Here is a 12,361-nt window from a genome sequence, read left to right as displayed (position 1 = left end):
TGATCTAATATGTACTGTAAGAGGCTGTGCGTTATTATTTCAGCAGCATTTTCAACCTTTTTGTGACATTCTTTATCACCAAAAAAATGACAGTGACAAACAATGACAAGAGATTGCCCCATCATACTATTTGCCTCATTTCCCATCAGACTGGACATACTTCCAGTTTCTCATAAAAAACACACTGTGAAACACTCTATATTCATCATTCATCACATAAAGGTGAACAATAAATATTACTACATGGAATGGACTGTGCTGCTGTTAATAAGGTATTTCTTTGGGAATGTACCCCTATATTCATATTGCTTTAATTAAATGTACTGCAAAACACAAGATAAACCAGAAACACTGCCATTTAATACCCACTGCTTGCACAAGCTAATTGCATTTAACGCAAAAAAAACAGTATTTACAAAACTATTAAAGCTCGGTTTTCACGGATAGTTTAAAGCTATTTTTATTAGTGCCCTGTATCATATTAAAAGGCGTTTCTACTACGTTGTCACTTTTAATGTGGCAAAAGAAGCCCCCCAAACATTAGCATGATACACTGATGTATCATATACAGTGATAGAATAAACATATTAAGTCACTTCCTAGTTGACAGTGACAATTTGGAGAAACCACGTTAACTCCATACAAACAGTAAGTGCATTCACCTGCTCGCTTAGACTCTCTCACCTGTCGTGATATTTAGTGAAAATAAACAGCAAAAACAGACACGCATGTATTACTGTATATTAATATTTGTCAATTCAGTACAGTTTAACTACACCGATTGTCTCTGTTTGTGAAATTCAGGCTTAGCTTACCTGCTAGTCTTCCCCTTCTGAGTGCAGTATAAAAAAATGAATGTTTTCTTTTTTCCGCGGTGGTGCAGCGTTTTCCTGCAGTGGATCAGATGAATTAACTTAAAGGCAGCCTACGTCCAATACAACACCACTGACTATTACTGGGCATGAACTACTGTGGTGGTGATACAAGCAGAATGCCCACTATGTGTGTGTGTGTGTGTGTGTGTGTGTGTGTATGTGCCCTGCCTATGTCATACAACCGTGTCATTCAGTGCAGCACAACTTTCTAACCACACTCAGGCACGCCCTCTGTTGCCCAGAACCGGAATTTCACCATTCAGCTACGGAGTTAATGGAATGGGTACGCTAAAAATAAATTGAAAAAAAGTTCAGCTGCATAAATTGGACAAAAGGAAGCCAAAATATTACTAATTTATACAATACAACGCAATCAAATTTTCTTGTTTACTAGTAACTGTATTTTTAGAATGTGTTGAAGGCCAATTTGTCCAATGAAATAAAATACCTGCCTTTATGTTTTGTGCTTTTGATGGTAGAATTTGAGTGTTTATTAGCACAGATGTGTAATCAATAGTTCAAGGTGTTTTTGGTAACATAGTGATGAATATGGTTGATGCAGCATATGCATCACGATACAGACGCGCATATGAAAAACACAGAAGAAAAATCCTTCTTGCAGTATCATTCATAAATTTAGAATTTTGAAAATGCCAGAACCAAGTAAAATGTAAATGCATGCAACGGTTTTCAGTTTTTAGTGAGGAACGCCATACACTCCTTGTCCCTGACAGCAGCATTGGAGGATGGCACCGGAGAGGCTTACAAACAAAATAGACTGCGCTACACAGATCTGGCAGCATATGCACAACAACGAGGATGGAAGGCTAACGTCTATCCAGCTGAAATAGGATGCTGAGGCCTTGTGGTTTCCTATACTATCAAGCTCATGAAAGACTTTGTCATTCATGGAAAAAGGCTTTGCGATAAGCAATAAGACTAGTCTCTGAAGAAGCTGACAGAAGCAGCCAGTGGCTATGGATCAAGCGCAAGAACCCTCGCTGGGCTCAAAACAGAAGGGGGCACATACCTACCTGTGATGCCAGGCGTTGCCGATGGGCCCTCTGGATGTGTCATGGGCCTAGCAGTGGGCCTATGAAGGAGAGTGCCCTAAAGTTTGAAATGGGCACTAAAAATGAAATTGCACTTATTTTGGGAAAGAACAACTTTATTTTTATATGAAGAAAAACAGCAGATAAAAAAACACAAAATTGTAGCCTTAAATTCATTGATTCATAAGAATGTGATGTAAACTAACATATTCTCAGGACATTGAATTGATAGCAAGTGAACTTTTCAGGTTGTCTCAAAAGACATTTTGCCTTTGGAGCTGTCCTATCTAGTCGTGAGCATGAACTGATGTCGGTGAAACGTCACCCAAGACCACCTACTATCTATTGAGTACCCTGAGAATACAAATGACCTGGATGAATATTCAAAGGCAAACTAAAACATGCAAACTGTAAAAACATAAATTAATCCAGAAATTACATTTGGATACTTCACGATGGGAAAACGTTCCCAAAAAGCAAATTTCTATCTCATCTAATTTTAGATCATGCAGGTGCTCACTACATGTACCCCATCCCATCCATCATATATTTGTTTAATTATCTAAAAGTTTAAAAGATAGTAGGGCTCTGTTGATAATATTGTACATATTTTTGGAAGATTGATAATAACTTGTTTGTCTACATGTGCCCTGTGATTGGCTGGCGACCAGTCCAGGGTGTACCCCGCCTCTCGCCCGAAGACAGCTGGGATAGGCTCCAGCACCCCCGCGACCCTCGTGAGGAAAAGCGGTAGAAAATGAATGAATGAATGATAATAACTTAATGGAGCACGGTGAATGAGTGGTTAGAATATAGGCCACACAGTCAGGAGATCAGAAAGACTTGGGTTCGATTCTTTGTTTGGAGATTGCATGTTCTCTCCGTGTGTATGTGTGTTTTCTCTGGGTACACATTCCAAAAACATGCATGCTAGTTAATTGGTGACTCCAAATTGTCCATAGGTATGAACTTGAGTGTGAATGGTTGTTTGTCTATATGTGCCCTGTGATTGGCTGGCGACCAGTCCAGGGTGTATCCTGCCTCTCGCCCAAAAGACAGCTGGGACAGCATACCTGCATCTATACCTTCGACAAGCGGTATAGACAATGGATCAATGGATAATTACTAATTTCTGTTGGAATCAAGTAATAAAGGAAAGTAAAAATGTCGGTTGCTATTGTGTTTAAGATGGGCTGGAGAAGGGTTTGATGAGACCCAGTTCCATAGCTTTAACCAAGCATGTACGCGCTACATCGATAGGTTCCTGCCTTTTGGGGTTGTCCTCTGCCTTTCCAATCACTGTCATGATTTCCAACAGCTCACTCTCGATCAGTTTCTTGGCCAGCTCGCTGTCATCCGAGTTGAGCATGTTGTACACCGTCACGAGACCGCGGTGCTGGATCATTGGGTTGGTGTGTAGACACAATCTCTGTAGGATCTCAAGCCACTGGGCGCTCTGTTGAGGGGGGCACATGCTTAAATAACTGTTTTTTTTACATACAAGGGTCATCCTATAGTGTGGTCCTACATACCACAAGGGTCAGCTTGGTGCACAGCTTCTTCTGAACAGCAGTAAGCATGGCCAGTGCTCCAGCTGCAGCAATCTGAAGCTTGTCATCATCCTCTCCACATAGTAGTAGCAGCAGCTTCAGCTTATCATTACCCTCCTCCAGGTAGCGCTCTTGGACCTACAAACAACTGTTACTATATACACGCTACACATCGCGGATGTGAATATGTGACATCTCACCTCTTTACACGTCACAAGGTTGCACATGCATTCAGTGGCAGCCTGTCTGATCTGCTCATGTTCTTCAAACATATAGTTCTCGATATCAGGCAGAGCATTCTCTTTTACAATCTTTACCCTGAAAATATAGCCATATAGCAAAGGTGTAACAAAGTGAATAAGTACAAAATGTACTACTGGCAGTAGCAGTGGTACCTTAGTTTTTCACTGAAACCGGCAAAGTTGGTGAGGCCTCTTAGAGCCTCAAAGTTCTGCATTCCTTCTCTGTCTGTGTGAAGGAGGCTGACTAAAGGCCTCACCACCTCATACACCTGATAGAAAAAGGTGAGAGTAAGAGAATATAATGATGAAAAGTGGCCAGAGAAGAGTATAAAGTAGTCATTATAGTCTTTTTCTTACCCTTTCACCAGGGAAGGCGATCTCTGGGTTTGAAATGGCTGCAATTTTGGCAAGGGCATGACAGGCCTTTACTTTTCCTGCCTCTGTTCCTTCCAGTGCCAACGGTATCAAAGCCTCGGGGAGGAGGTCATATCATACTTAGTCAAATGTTTCATTAATTTTCCTGTGGCCTCATATTACAATATATACATTTATTTGTTAACATGTGACTCACCTTTCCCCCACCTTGGGCAACTAAAGTACCACGATCTTTGGGATCCTCTGACAATGCCAAGAAAACCCTCGGGACAAATATAAACAATTTCAACTACAATTGATCCTTCTATGAGTCTCATCTGGACTCCTACTTGATCAGGGAAGCATAATACCACTTTGCTCATTAAGTCCCCACAATGCATCAGTATTGCAGGATGTTTCCTCTTTTACCTTGCAAGCATTTCCTTGGTCTGGTCCGTCAAGATGGAGTTGTCTGCTTTGACCATGACAGCAAGAGCGGATGTCACTCCGGCTTTCAGCAGTCTTTTCACTCTCTTCTCAATGAAGTCCTTCTTGTCCTGAGAATGGGTTTGAGTCATTGTGTAAAAGAATGAGCATGCATGATTCCTGTGTCATATCCTAGATTAAAGTAAATTACTATACAGATTACCGTTGCAACAGCACATCATCTTACATTACAGTATATTGTGATCCACTGTTAACTGTACCTTAGGATGCTGCTCAGGCACATGCTGCTTTGAGAACTTTGCCAGCTGTACCAGCTCAGGGATGATCTCTTTCTTCTCATAGGTGTTGGTACAGTTTACCAAAGTGCAGGTCACTGCATATATGATGGTCTTGTCTTTAGACTGACGAAAAAACAATGTGTCAACTTATTTATAGTGTCAAAAAAGATATGATCTACAACCAATTTGCTCTAGTCACTGTCAAACCTTGGCCAGTTCAAACATGGCTTTGAGTGCCTGCTCATCCTCAACAAAGTCATCTTTGACATCAGCGTCATTAGTCAAGTATGCCAGACCCTCAATAGCCCACTTTCTTGTTTTGGAATCGATCTGAGGATTGCAAAGCCACCTAGGAGAAATAGGAAATAAACAGCAGTCAGAAATATTCTCTTCATCTATGCTGAAGCAAGAATAACATTATAATCATTGTTGTTACCCATAATGAGCACACTAAGTGAACAAAAGAAGTGACAAACTCCTCTTAATCATTCAATCAACCAACAAGGTTGGACCACATAGTTGCCACTGAATCTTAATTCTTCATCTGAGTGAAGAACTGTGCCTCACTGCATAATTAGTGTATACAACTTGTGTATACAACTATTTCAGTTCATGTGTGTGAAATCTCACTTTCTACACTGTTTGGCCAACTTCTCAGTGGAGCCCTCAGCAAACTGTCGCAAACTATAATCATCACCTCCCGCTGAGCCCAGTTTGCAGAGACCCTGGAGAGGACATGGACATCAAGGTAAATTAGCACTGCAAATACAATGCAAAATCCAGGCAAGTCAGCGTCTGACCAAAGATAACAGAACATGTATATGACTAATGGTACATTGTTGTTGTGTTTAGAGCAAGGGGTGTCCAAACTTTTTCCACCTAGGGCTGTAGATGGATGTCAAGGACATGGGGGGCCATTTTGACAGCCCGCCTCCAGGCACGCCCACCCTGCTGTGGTTGGTCACACTGCTGAGTGCATAGAAAAGTTCCGGTTTGTGCTACTGACGCTATAGGAGTTGATAATAAACGGAAATTTAACTTTTTAAAATGTCAGCTTTTGACATACAGCCATATGTTTGTCACTTAAATGTAGCAAATCGTACAGCCAAATTAAGAGTTACAAAGTGAATAATAACAATATCCACTTAATGTTGTTCTTTATCTACCCAATCGACACACACACGAATAATAAAGTCATTTTTGTGATATTCGCAGTGTCAATGAATGCATCTCCTGGTCATTCCCAGGATGAACGGACTATATAATTGTGTGAATTGTATGGTGTTGTACTGCTGTTCAGGCAGTACTATGTGTTCAGGTCAGAATGAAGTTATAAAAAGGTATAAGAATCTGTGTCTGTGGGGACGCTCCACTGTACTTCCGTCTGCCTTCATAACAGAGAGGCGTGCTTAATAAAGAAATCAGCAACAAGCTGCAAATAGTTTGGACACCTCTGGCCTATAGGCTGTTCCTGGTATACTCACCACCAGCGAGCGTATTTTAATCTTCTCATTTTTGGTCTTTTTGTAGATGTCCTTAAGCAGTGACACACCATTGGTGATGATGAAGCTGGCGCGGCTCATCTTTGTGGAGGCATGGATAAGTGCCTCCACTGCAACCATCTGGTCCACCTCCCGTTCTGAGCCGCACAGCGCCACCATCATCTCCATGATGCCTTGCCTTCCCACCAAGGCATTACCAACATCAAATGGACCTTGCAGCAGTCCTGAGATCACGTTGATGGCGTGAATTGTTCTGTCCATGTCGTTCGGGTCAATTTTGGATCTGTGGAGAAAGGCAAGGCATCAATGACGGCATATAAAAACACCAACAAGATCGTCTGTGAATGGATTTAATGGACATACTTGATGTATTCATCACAAACATCTCTGAAGTTGTTTCTTTCTGGGTCACATGTGAGGTCATCATAGAGGCGGTTGAGGAGCACGCTGGCAATCAATTGTGTGTTTTCAGTCATGGGCAACTGGTCAGGAAGTTCAGGAACCTGACCGCACACCTTGAGGATTTTCTTCAGACCTGAAGAATATCAAAACTCTGGTAACTTTTGTTGCCTCAGTTTGATCTTCAGAAATCTTCTGGCTCACCGTGGTCAATGGTGAAGAGAGTTCGGGAGTTGTCAGGGTCTTTCCTTATTTTGCGAGGAACGTTTTTGCTCAGGAGGTTCAATGCCTGGTCTCTGCCATGGCCAGATACTTTTTTACTGCCAACCATTTCCAGCAGAGACAAAAGAATGGTCTTCAGGTCTTTGGAGGCATCTGGGAAGAACAAATGAAGGAACATTGTATGTAGCTCTCTTAAACTCTCCTTTGGCTAAAGATACAGAAATGAATTGAGTCTCACCTAAAACCAAGGCCTCTTCCTTTCCATATTCTCTTTTATCCCCGCCTGTGAGGGAGTCGTTGATGCACTGGAAGAGGTTGCACGTTGCCATTGCAATCTCCTCGTTGTCAAGCGCCATAATGCTGCACAATTTATCAGTGCCCACCATGTGAATGATGGCCATTGTCTGGAGAGAGCAATATGAAGACAGATGCAGTGTCAAGCCTTCATTTGAGAAAATGCTACACTATTTGCAGGATGCCCGTAAAGAGTTGCTGTCCCCATCTATGTAAGCCTTTCCTAGTTTAATTCTCACCCGAGCTTTGTGTCCTGTGCACATTCCTGAAAGAGTACGAATAGCGGCTAGGATCATCTCTGGTTTGCCCATCTCAATCATGTTGAGAAGCAGAGGCACACCATTGTTCTGGAAGATCCTCTCTGCTCCAGCATCCTCTCTGGACAGTACAATCAGGTTGTTGGCAGCCTAAAGATCAGACAAAAATATTTTGTTAGGAAATTGTGCGTTTAAGTAAACGCTACTACTAAAGACAACTGAGGTATGTTGTAAAAACCTCACCTTTTCCTTCTTGTCCTTTTCCATTTCTTCATCAAGGAGAATATCAAACATGTTCTGTACCCTTGAATCTGTGGAGAATGTTGTCTTGAGCTGTGAGTGAAAGCACAAATGCAAATTTGATCATTTCCCTGCACATATTTAGACAAATGTAAATGTACTATGAAAACAGAAGTATTGGGTTTGTCATCACAGCCATAGAAGAATGCATGGTTTCTGCATAGAATTGAATACAAGTCACCATTTGATTTAGATTACGTTAACATTTTGCATGTTAGTAACAGTATTTAGGATGTCAACATTGTATCTTCTTCATTTGTATGTATTTCATTTAAACTGAAGGTAGCAGCAGTGTGCATTACAGACGGAGCACTGCCTTTTCTCATTAAATGAGGTTACAGATGTTGCTGATGTTTTTTTAGGGAAAGTGTTCTTTTGTGCCAGCTTTTTTGCCTGCCAAATATGTAAAAGTGTATTATCACATGTTTATTATTCGCATGTCTTCATTTATATCCTCAACATGGAACAGAAAGTAATAACAAAATACAAAAACAACTAGCTCAATTTGACAAAAGTATCTCTGAATTTCCAACAACAGTATTTGTTGCAAAGCAAAACAACAGCAACAAAACATTACAGACCAAAAATACACATTGAAATCTGCAAAACTAAAACAAGTGACTGAGCTTTGAGCTTTTGTTTCCTGCTGCTCATTTTCTTCATCTTTTCAGCTTGCGAGTGTGTCTCACCCCTCCCTCTCCTTTCTGCTTAGCGTCAACACATACGACACAACTTGCGGCTTTAACAGAAAAAAAGGACAGCTCGTTCACTTCAACAAGCCGCTCCCGTCGTTCACTTTAAAGAGCCATCTCTTTGAGTTGTTTTGTTTGCACTAAATAACTACAAAGTGAAAAAAAAATTAAAAGGATAACAGGCATCACAAGAAGGATGTGTTCTGTATCAACCACCCACTAAAAGGAAAAGAAGCAGAAGGTGTAGTATATGTGCTATGCTATTTGCACTAGCAATGACAAACTACATTTTTTTGTGCTGGATTCACTCAATTTACTCAAGTAAGTGAAGGGATTAATAATGACAAGTACCCATGAGCCCCCACTGAGTAAAGGCTTGCTAGTTTTGAATGACTTGTTCATGACTAGCACATCTCTAGTTTGCATGATGTCACAAAGACAACATACTAGATATATTTTTTATACATTTTTTTTTGCTGGACACAGACAGACAAAACAGTGACTCGAAGATGTGTCGGGGGGGGGGGGGGGCGAGGCAAGCGGACTATGCTAAATCTCTTCAAGTTTGGTAGGTTTGTTAGTGTCTTAATTCATACTTTGGATGATGCTGGTGCCAGCAACTCATACAGTGGTTTGTACTGATTAATACATTATTATTACGATAGTATTAGCAATACAAACATGATTTGGTATTTCAATGGGGGGGAGTAGGCTGAAAAAATATATACATTTAAAAGAAGCTATTGCACTGATTTATTCATGTTACTGTATTCTTATAAATGTTTTTTCTACATGTAGATGAGTTGTTCCATTCAAAACTGACCTTAGCCTGGATTTCAGCCCCCAGCCTGCGGAGAGTCTCCAGGAAGGTCTTATTCTTGGGTTCAATGGTTGCACATCTCTGTACGTCTTTGAAGGCCATGTCCAGTTTTCCAAGCTTCTCCAGAGCTTGGCAACGCCTGTATAAGGCTTTGATATCGGCTGCATCAACATCAATAGCTGTATAAGACAAAACACAATTATGTGCACCTGGGGTTAATATTTATGTCATTGTTATTTATTTTTTTGCTCAATGTTGTCATTATGTTACCTTTGGATGCATCAGAGGCCGCACTGGAATAATTTTCCTGTGAAAAATAAATCTGGCTCATGAGACTTGGATTTGCAGGAATGAAAGAACTGTATCCTAGAGAGTTATAGAATACACCTAATATACCGTACCTTTTTTAGATAGCAAGCAGATCTGTTTCTGTGAATGACAGCCAGCACCTTCTTGTCCTGACACATTTTGATGGCTTTCGTGTAACACTCAATAGCCTTGTCAATCTCCCCTGCTTGGAAATGTGTGTTTCCTTCATCTTTTAACTGGATTGGGTCTCCCATCTATGAGAGTCACAAGACATATAGTCTTTAGATTGTCAAACGATATATATATAAACACTCTTTTTATAAAAGTCAAGGGGTGAAATGAGGATTCTGAAATTAAATCAAACCATATTGAGATGTAAAAAACATGCTCAAGCTCCTATTTTTATAGTTTTGACTTACAGAAGTAGCATCATTGCATAATAAGAAAAAACCTTAACACTATTTGCAATGCCGACTCTCACCGTGATTTGTAATCAGTGTCCTGCTGACTTGGCGTCTTTGGTACCAAATGGCCATGCACATGCTATCTCATGCACATCCTATCTGTAACTTTAAATGGCCTCCCCAAGGCCTTTTTTGGGCATGGTGCCCTGAGCAGCGCAACAAATGCTGCTTTCCAAATGGACAGAGGTACACAGCTCCTTTTTCCCTGATACCCTTCTCCTAATGTGTGTACAACCCCCAACATACTTGAATACCCACAAAAAATATGTTGTTACCTTGTTGCTCTGTAAAACCGTATTTCTTCAAACTTTGGTTCCAGAACATCCGTCAGTTGTCTGTATTTGTAATGTTACCCCAAAGAAACCCCTATTTATATTAGTGGTCACAATGAGGCGTGACCAACTCAAGGTGGACCATTTGTGACGGAAAGGGGGTTGCACCAAGATACAAGTTCTCCTGGGCAGAGAATAAAATACAGAAAATGTTTCCTTCGTTTATGATTGCTTATAGTCAACAAAATGTAATCCTAGGATTCTGTGAAGTAGCAAAGACTATAATGAGTAAGACTATAATGATTGATTCAGTATATTTGTGAGGAAGGCAACCCCACTGTCAAAGATGGTCTCCTCCTGATAAGGTCTATTTGGGGCACAGACAGCTGAGAACTCACTAGTGGGAGGGGGGCTTATAATGGTGTGTAGGTGTGGAGTGAGCGCAGAAACTGTGTGTGTGTTAGGGGTTGGGGGGCAGCTGGAAGGCTACAGACGAGCCTGGTAGCTTCTAGAAAGAGAAGGCTCTCGAGCTTCTGGGAGTGGAGATTGTGATGTGATGTCAAAGAGTGAGGAATGTGGTTACTGTTTTAAGATGGCAAAAATAATTATCAAGAAGTGGTGCATAGTAAAAAAGACAAACAGCACTTTAGTTGAATTTACTGCCAAGTGCCTATGTAACAGAGTTAAAAATGCACTTTATTACTTTGTATAAATGTGTGAATTTACTGCCATTTAGTAATTGTTATGTGAATTTTATCTCAGTGAGTTATTTAATACCTGTCTTTTGTTTGTCATCGTTAAAGAGTACTTCCTCTCTTTGCTTGGCATTGATGAGGGGTGCAGAAGTGGCCAGAAAAACAACTTTTGTTTCATTCTTTTGTCCTTCAGAGACCTAGTAAGGCCGTTATACCTATAAGGAATAAAGCCAAATCCTTTCTGTAGGACCATACTGAATTAATTTTTTTCCCTTTGCTTATTTGCATCATGTTGAATTGCATCATATTGCACCATATCATACCGGATTGCATTGATTTGAACTAGATTATCATATCGTCAGAAAATTCCATGTATCGTATCGCTGGCAGTGCATCAAGATGTGTATTGAATCGTCCTCAGTGCTGAGATTCACACCCCTAATAGACAAACAACCATTCACACTCACATTCATACCTATGGACATTTTGGAGTTGCCAATCAACCTAGCATGTTTTTGGAATGCGGGAGGAAACCAGAGTCAATGCAAACTCCACACAGAGATGGCTGAGGGCGGGATTGAACTCGGGTCTTCTAGGTGTGAGGTCTGCATGCAACCACTCATCCGCCGTGCAGCCTACTTGAAATATTGAACATTTTTAGTATGGGTCTACACTGTGAATTGGTGGTTAGCACATCAGCCTCAGTCTGGAGAGCAAGACAAGAGAGAAGGGTTTGCAACAATTGTAAGATAAATGGTTAACTAATTTAGCTACATGTGTCAAATGTTGAGTGTGTACTATACAAAATGGTATCATATTTGTAGTATTCAGTAAGTTTTGCACTGCTAACTACTAACTCAAAATGTTTCAAAATCAGCAACAAAACAGACCATTACATCAGTTTAATATTCCATTGCCAGACGTATTAGAAATAATATATCTAATACTGTAATACTGAGTTAAAATGTATGTAAATGGAAGCCAACATTTACGTTAGCATAAATAGTGCGTTGTGCATAAACACAATATTAAACGACAAGTTATGGAGGCAGGCCTATAGCCACTTTTAACACTGACAATTTTAATTCCGAAGCAGGTACGTGATGACGGATGTTTAACTACAAAATAAAAGTTAACTCTCTAGCAGAAAACGTCAGGTATGTGACGCTTGTGCGTTCGTGTAGATTGCTCTGAAACAATTACTACTGTAACAAAGTGATAAAACAGTCGTCATTGTGAGAACGTATTCTCGCTGCGTTCAGAGAAAATGCACACCGTCGTCGCACGAACAGGAGCGAAAACCAAGCCGAAGAACGAGAGCTTTGTTTACTTCCGGT

General features: G+C 40.6%; 2 protein-coding genes across 5 annotated transcripts in view; both read right to left on the bottom strand.

Annotated features, from left to right (window-relative positions):
• The window catches only part of pip5k1bb (phosphatidylinositol-4-phosphate 5-kinase, type I, beta b), a 33,265-nt gene extending 32,228 nt beyond the window's left edge, over window positions 1-1,037 (bottom strand). Inside the window, exon 1 of the mRNA XM_058069862.1 lies at window positions 816-1,037. The gene's annotated coding sequence lies outside the window, so the exon portion shown is untranslated. The remainder of the gene's footprint in view (window positions 1-815) is intronic.
• A 1,020-nt stretch (window positions 1,038-2,057) lies between these two features.
• Window positions 2,058-12,329, bottom strand: unc45b (unc-45 myosin chaperone B). Of its 4 annotated transcripts, none has more exons than XM_058072008.1 (20): window positions 12,300-12,329; window positions 9,686-9,847; window positions 9,555-9,591; window positions 9,288-9,463; window positions 7,716-7,805; window positions 7,455-7,622; window positions 7,160-7,325; window positions 6,904-7,074; window positions 6,664-6,835; window positions 6,283-6,583; window positions 5,429-5,523; window positions 5,006-5,147; window positions 4,781-4,921; window positions 4,503-4,630; window positions 4,291-4,357; window positions 4,077-4,190; window positions 3,873-3,988; window positions 3,678-3,795; window positions 3,460-3,615; window positions 2,058-3,383 (listed from the first exon to the last, which is right to left on the bottom strand). In XM_058072008.1, the coding sequence occupies exons 2-20, from the start codon at window positions 9,845-9,847 to the stop codon at window positions 3,111-3,113; spliced, it is 2,793 nt and encodes a 930-aa protein (XP_057927991.1). In that variant the 5' UTR covers window positions 12,300-12,329; the 3' UTR covers window positions 2,058-3,110. The 4 variants fall into 4 exon arrangements, with proteins under 4 accessions (XP_057927991.1, XP_057927988.1, XP_057927989.1 ...); XM_058072005.1 differs by lacking the exon at window positions 12,300-12,329 and adding an exon at window positions 11,107-11,248; XM_058072006.1 differs by lacking the exon at window positions 12,300-12,329 and adding an exon at window positions 10,333-10,387.
• Window positions 12,330-12,361: the final 32 nt, after the last annotated feature.

Source organism: Doryrhamphus excisus, chromosome 4 (assembly GCF_030265055.1).
Source record: "Doryrhamphus excisus isolate RoL2022-K1 chromosome 4, RoL_Dexc_1.0, whole genome shotgun sequence".
Lineage (NCBI taxonomy): Eukaryota > Metazoa > Chordata > Actinopteri > Syngnathiformes > Syngnathidae > Doryrhamphus > Doryrhamphus excisus.
This window is presented reverse-complemented; position numbering and strand designations above follow the sequence as displayed.